Genomic DNA, 6,857 nt, shown 5'->3' with positions numbered 1-6,857 from the left:
TGGATAACAGAGCAATGCAGCGATTTTCTCTCATTTGCTTGGTGTAATGAGACGCAATGGGTACAGTGCCAGCCACATAATCACAAGGTACCCCATTTGGTTTCTACCAGCATCAAGGCAGACATGCTTTCCGCGTCATCACAAACATGTTCAAAATACAGCATGCAAAGACAAACCTGTGAATGATGGGTCTTTGCAAGCTTTGGTTGCCATAATAATCTCGTCATCACTGTCACTCATTCCAACATGGTCCAAATCATAGCGAATATGCGGCATCTGCAACCAGGATCACATGCAATTATTGCCCCACAAATTGAGCTCTGCTCAAACTGAGCAAAGGACAGCACATACGCGGTTTCAGTTTATACCCCCCAAAATTAAGCAAAAAATTATAAATTAAATTTGCACCAAATGTTGCAATTTCTTTCTCCGGTTAACCGGGTTATTCCTTTGTACACTGAAGTAGCATTCGCAGATTATAATTAAATGAAAACTAAAAATGCAGGAATATTTGAAATTTTAAATATGAATAAAATAGTCCTTGTTACTATATTTGATTCGTATTCGGTTCAAGCAGTCACTATTGGGAATCTCCGAATATTAAAGGGCAATTCCGGCGATTTTTTGACCATGTCGAGCTAATAAAATATTTGGCTTCCCGAGACCCTTCTGTGACGCACCTGATAGGAGAATTGTTCCGTAAATTCGAAAATAATTTTAAATAAGCAGAAAAGCGCAAAAACGAAACCGAAACCTGAGCAAGCAGCCGAGCGAACTTCCCCATGTGACGTCACGAATGTATCCCGGCGGGGAAGGCGCGCAACGCATGCCGGTCTCGCCTGCGGCGCAAACGAAACTGGCGAAGAGCAGATGCTCAGCTTATTCGTGACCGCGCCGGACTTTCGGGGACCTTCGGGTTACATTGCAAGCTGCACCACCTATTCGGATCTGTCAAACAGTGACAGTTATGATTCAGACGAATTCAATAGCCACGAATCGCCGTCCTCCACCACTAGAGCCAGCACCCATGCGCAACATATCGCGCTGCGACATGAAGACCAAGGGTAGCCCTAACCACTGATATACGCGCTGCTTGCTATTTTAGGTGTTTTACCCCTCTCAGGGAACTGCTTCGCATGCTCACTGTAAAATGTGGAGCACGACTTTCCGCATTTGTATCCCACAAGAACGCCGCTGACAGTCCAAAGCACCGACCGGTGTATTTGTTTACATCTGCATGTACAGCGACCACTCGTACGTCGTTCGCTTGAGATAGCCGCTCATCGGTGACATCAATTAATGTCAGAACATATCAAAACACGTAGATTTTGTGCATGTAAGCACCGTTACATCACTCTGATACGTGCGACCACACACCTTCGGAAACAGCGAGCGGCAAGCGTTGTGCAGCCTGCTTATCATTCTTCATATTCTCTTCATGCACACAATTAGTGTTCCGTAAAGTAGACATAGATTAGGACATTGCACGTATGATCGTTCATTTAGAGAACGTATAGTTTTCTCGCAGAAACGCCGATGTCGGGAAGTATGACATCGTTGGCAGCTGAACGAGACGGTTGTTTACGCATGCTGTATCGAAGGGGCCTCCGCTTGCTGCCCATTTGGGATACGAGGCAAACAGTGCACCTCGTAAGCTAAATAATTAGTCAGCATAACAATAGGCAATAATACACCCATGGATTTGCGTAGTCACATTTCATTTAGGGAAGCGCCGGCGAGTGCATGCGACTAGCCGCATTCGAGAACGGCAACAACGTATGCGGATGTTAATTGCGCGTCGTGTTGTCGCTTCTAGCTTTTTGTGTGTGCATTGTACAAAATGAGGAATGGTTTATTTCAAATCCGTATGGTCAAAACTGTACAGAAGCAGCTTTCCTCATCCTAATAGCTTAATTAGCTTCATATCAGTGGGTCTGGTCCGCCAGCAGCAGACGCACGAACTCGGCCACTGTGATAGGCTTAACCTCGGCTGAACGCAATCGGCATCGGCTCAAACTGTGTTTGCGGATGGCGAGGGCTGAAGTTCGTGCAGCCAACAACGCAACACCGCTTGCCACCCTGCATCACTTGCCCATCCACAGGGAATGAAACTTCTCGCGACAGCAACATCTCACACCAAGCACTAGCTCACGATCGTCGACTCCTGCACGCTCTCGTCGCTGTCGTCTGCATGATCCCGGCATGCTCTGCGTGGACTATTCCTGAGGTCATACACAATGTGGCCTATAACTGAGGAGGAGGTAATGCAGGGTGCTCGAGGCAATAAATTAAATTCATTTGTAAAAAATCTGTGCAACTCACAAGCCTGCTTTTTTTAGGACATGGCGGAGGTATTCAGAGGAACAGACCTAGTGAATTTCATCGACATCCGTTGACATAGAAAAATAGCCGGAGTTGCCCTTTAACTTCTATTCAAATATAAATCGTAGTAACGCCTATTAGAGTATACACGGAGCAAGACAGGTGCAAGTAGTGAGTGCACTGAATGATTCTGCTACATGAGAGTCGCAGCTACAGCAGAGAAGCGGCAGTTCGCGACCGAACGCATGAAGTAGTTAATTCTAGCACAATACTTTTCGGTCTTTCAACGAGGATGCCTTGCATTTGGGCAACCTATGTAATTTTTTGTTCTAATTTAAGCAGTATAATTTTTTATTTGGTCAATGCCATCACATTTGCATCCCTGCAAACATGTGTGGCGCTGTAGTTCTACACATTTAGTTGCTTCAACAAACACAATACTTTAAGTGCACCTGGTGGTGCACCGGACCTTTGTTCTAATACTGTAATTGCCATGATGTACCGGATATCATTCCAATTCAATTTCTTGAGGACTCTGTGCAACCTCTCTTCCTTAGATGAAATAAAAAAATATTAACGCGATAGCGTTAAGGGCCCTGTGTCGCAGAAAATCTGGCGTCAGTGTTAAGCATCAGCGTGTGGCGGAAATAATCATGCCGAACCACATCATTCCAAGCCACCCCAACCACATAGGCCCTCCGCATGGCGCAAAGCGTTAGTGAACAAAAATTGAATTTCCTAAAGTAAAATCCATCAGAAAAATCGTAAAGTACGACTTAACCACAACCTACAGGCATGGTAGCGTCGGATTGTAATTTGAATATACGAGAAAAAAGCCTGATAAGCAGCCAGGGATCTTTGAATGCTATTGCGTTCCACTCTTAAAGGCGAAGCTTAAGCGTCCTCCAATTCTGATGGTGTTTGCTGTACTTTGGTTCTAGGCAACACTGAGGTGAATGTTGAAAACCGAGCCCCTCTCAATTTCGGGCACGCGCGCGCCTCGGGCAACAGCAAACAGTTAATAAAATACTAAAAAAAGGTCCTAGGGCCTTCACATTTTGATATAAGACGGATTAAATTGCTCCTGTAAAATTGTCTTCCCAGCAATGCATTTGTGTTTAAAAGTGAAGCAGACTTTAAGGGGATCAGTTTAAGCTTTGTGGGGACGCGCGACTCTCGTGCGTTCCCTGATGTTGTTTGCTCCGCATAGCTCGCGTCTTCTGTAATCCGGCTTCTCCACGTGGCTAAGCACCGGCAGCGGTCGTGGTGGTTGCGGCGCATTGCGAGAGATGGTGCCAGTGTCGCGATGCTAACGCCACGAACGGCGGGGTGACTTGGGCGCAAAAGGGAGAAGGCTGTTTCTCTTTGGCTTGGGATCGGCGACCAACACGCACGAGCGCTTCGCGGGACCGTCTCCCGAGGCTAAGAGCAGGACACCGATATGGACGAACACGGATCGTTCGCGTGACCGTACACGTGAACGACTACGCGATGGTGTCATAGCATGGGACGAACATATTCGCTCGCTATCCGGTCGCGGTGAGTCGAACTTGCTTGATTTGTTGCGCGCTCATGTGAATGTTCTATTGGTAGTAATTTGGATAGCATGTATTAGTGTATAAAAGGTGCAACAAATGCCCTTTTGATTGTTTGCACTACTGTGTTGTCATTCCTTTGTCCCAAGAGCACATGTGAGACCCCACAGCTTGGTCTTTGTAAGCTGGCCTTCCCATGTTGTGTGTTGCAGTGAAGCCTACTCATAAAGAAAATGTGATGCGAACGGAGCCCGATAACGCTATCGCGTTCCACTTTTAAAGGCAAAGCTTAAGCGTCCTCAAAATTTTCAGTATTCATTTCGATATTCGAAGGCCCACTTATCTTGATTATTCGTATTTGATCTGATCAGGAAATTTCACTAATCAAACACCCCCAGCGAGAGCCTAATCATCATTGCAAGTGTTTGTTTCGGTTGCAGTGGCCTTGTCCTGCAACGAAATATGAATATCTATCCCTATAATATTGTCCTGTATATTCTGAAAAAGAAACGTGAAAATATGCTTACAAGAAATCAAAAAAGTTTGTCACACTGTACTCAATTTAATACATTAATAGTACCTCGTCATTTATCTAACAGTTGTAGTAAGAAAAAGTATAATTTAATTGTAATAATAAATAAAGCACCCATAATGTGTGCTTCAGCATTGGAAAGCATAATTTTTTTTCCTGATGTGTATGTGTTTGTGTATTCATTAGCAGTACTACTTAAATGCACAATTGTATGTGCAATTTCAGCATCTTTCTTCAGATAAAAAAATATTAATAATAAAGTAACTAGGCCATAAGAGGTTGCTAGACATTATGTAAACAACTTTTTTAAGTTGTGCACTGCTTTGCGAGTTGCCAGAAACATCCAGTGCTTAATGAACTTTCTTCCCATAACCATCATATGTTTAAAATGTGCTCAGAAGTCAGGTTTTTGAAACATTCCATTTTTCCCCCTTTACAACTTTGATATGGACTAACTATATAAACAGAAATCGCTGATGACTTGTCAGCATGCCAAAAAGAAGAAAGACAAGAAAAATAAAAGTTTATAAACAGAAGTAAGATCCAACAACAATTTACAGAAACTAACAAAGGCATACCTTTCGCTTGTGTCTTGTTAGCCATTTCCACTTTAACTCAGCCTTTGCTTTCTTTAGTTTGACAGTCAGGGATGCCATCTTCTTCGTTAGGCTTGTTTGTGTGGGTTCAATTGCAGCAAACAGCTTCTCGTGAACCAGAAAATCACGCTCTGTTGTTGTAATCCTGTTTTGATGACAGAAACAGCTGTAAAATTCTCGTATCTTTCCACTCTACACCAAAACATGTACTCATGAATTAAAGGCCCTATAAGATCTTTAATATGCTTACAAAGAAAGCCAAGCTTTAAATGCACATAAACAGTGTAAAGTGAGCTGGCAGGAAACTAAATAACAGCTGTTTCTTGGCAACATCATACGTCAAGATGGTTTCTAGCGTTATCTGCTCGTTGTCTAAATGAAGTTATGCTATGATCTGTCTTGCGGCTTTAAAATAAAACGCGGATTGCTTCAGGCAGAGCCTGCAGAGGCAGGTCAGGTATAAACTGTCACGTCCTAACAATGTTACCACATTTTGCTTACACAGCAATTTGAACACAAAACAACTTAAACCAAGGTTATGTCAGTGACTTCTAACATGAATGATAAAATATTCTCTGGATTCTCACACTGTACGTTTATCTCTAGACAAGCATTAAAATTCAGTTAAGTCTATGGACATGGTAGGACTCAGATTGAGGGCCAAGTCCATAACTGGAAAACTGACCTGAGGCACAGTGTAGCTGCAGTCAAGTTCAGCTTGTAATCTGTTACATTCATAACAGGGATGTCCACATGCACAAAATTACGATCTTGCCACCATGACACAGTTGGCTGATAGCTAAGAAAAAAGAAAAAAACACGAGAGAAGGAAATATCTAGAGAAACTTGCTTGTTATGAAAACCAGCACTCACAGTGACTTGAGCTCTAACTGTAGCAGATTGTCAAAATCTAGCAAATTGTACATACCTGGATGCTGTTTTAAACTGGGAATCCAGAGTTGGGAGGCCAGCCTTCAAGGCGTCTTGCCAGCTCACTTTGGTAGCCCTCCTCTTCTTTGACACATTTTTCTTGTCAATGCGTTTGCGTAACTTAGGCAGCACCACATCTGTACTTCTGGCACTGGAGAGGCAAGTGGTGTCCCTTTGCTTCAGTGCATCGTTATATGATGGGGCCATTCTGGTAGACCAGTTGCAGCTGAGCTTAAAGTGGGTAGGCACATGCTATCTGCACCCTTCAAAGTGTTTCCACCAAATTCTGGGTGGTCAATGAGCTCAGCAGCAGCTGATGTGGTTTTGGACACGCACACACTCTCTCCATTCTCAAATGCACTGCCATCACGACCTTGTGCAGATGATGGTGCGGTGGCTTTGGACAGGCACTCACTACTCTCGTGCCCCAATACATTCCCATCATGACCTTCTGAAACTGCTGGTATGGCTTTGGAAGGGCTCACACCATCTATGTGCTCCAATGTGTTGCTACCATGGCCTGGATCTTGCACTGGAAGCTCAATAGCTGTCCTGCAGTTGCCATGACAATCTGTTTCTTGCTCATCAGCTACAGGTGCTGGGACCTGGTTACAAACTTCAGCCAATGCAGTGAGCAAATGTTCTTTCAGCCTGTTTTTGCAGTCAGATGTCACCCATTCATCGTCATCTGATTCACTTTGTGGCAAAGCCTCGTCCTGGTGTAGCAGAAGGAGCAGACAAGCACAATTACTATAAAGCAAATAAACTGGGAATACTGGCTGCACAGCAATTACAGTTTTTTCATGCAAATTTGTCATCAGCAACAATAATCTGAATGCAATAGTAACTACAAAAAAAAATTTAATTTACACAAAACTTGGCAGGTGACTTTTTTTTTTTTTTTCAGACTAAGATATCAGGTGTGCATTACAAGTGAGAGTG

At 43.6% G+C, this 6,857-nt stretch overlaps 1 protein-coding gene across 1 annotated transcript in view; it reads right to left on the bottom strand.

Annotated features, from left to right (window-relative positions):
• Window positions 1-5,957: 5,957 nt before the first annotated feature.
• Window positions 5,958-6,857, bottom strand: part of LOC119442574 (uncharacterized) — a 67,500-nt gene continuing 66,600 nt past the window's right edge. The window contains exon 28 of the mRNA XM_037707498.2: window positions 5,958-6,631. Within this exon, the coding sequence (XP_037563426.2) occupies window positions 6,095-6,631 (537 nt within the window). The 3' untranslated portion in view covers window positions 5,958-6,094. The remainder of the gene's footprint in view (window positions 6,632-6,857) is intronic.

The sequence above is a fragment of the Dermacentor silvarum genome, chromosome 2 (assembly GCF_013339745.2).
Source record: "Dermacentor silvarum isolate Dsil-2018 chromosome 2, BIME_Dsil_1.4, whole genome shotgun sequence".
NCBI lineage: Eukaryota > Metazoa > Arthropoda > Arachnida > Ixodida > Ixodidae > Dermacentor > Dermacentor silvarum.
Note: the sequence above shows the minus strand (reverse complement) of the source record. Positions and strands in the feature narration are given on the sequence as shown.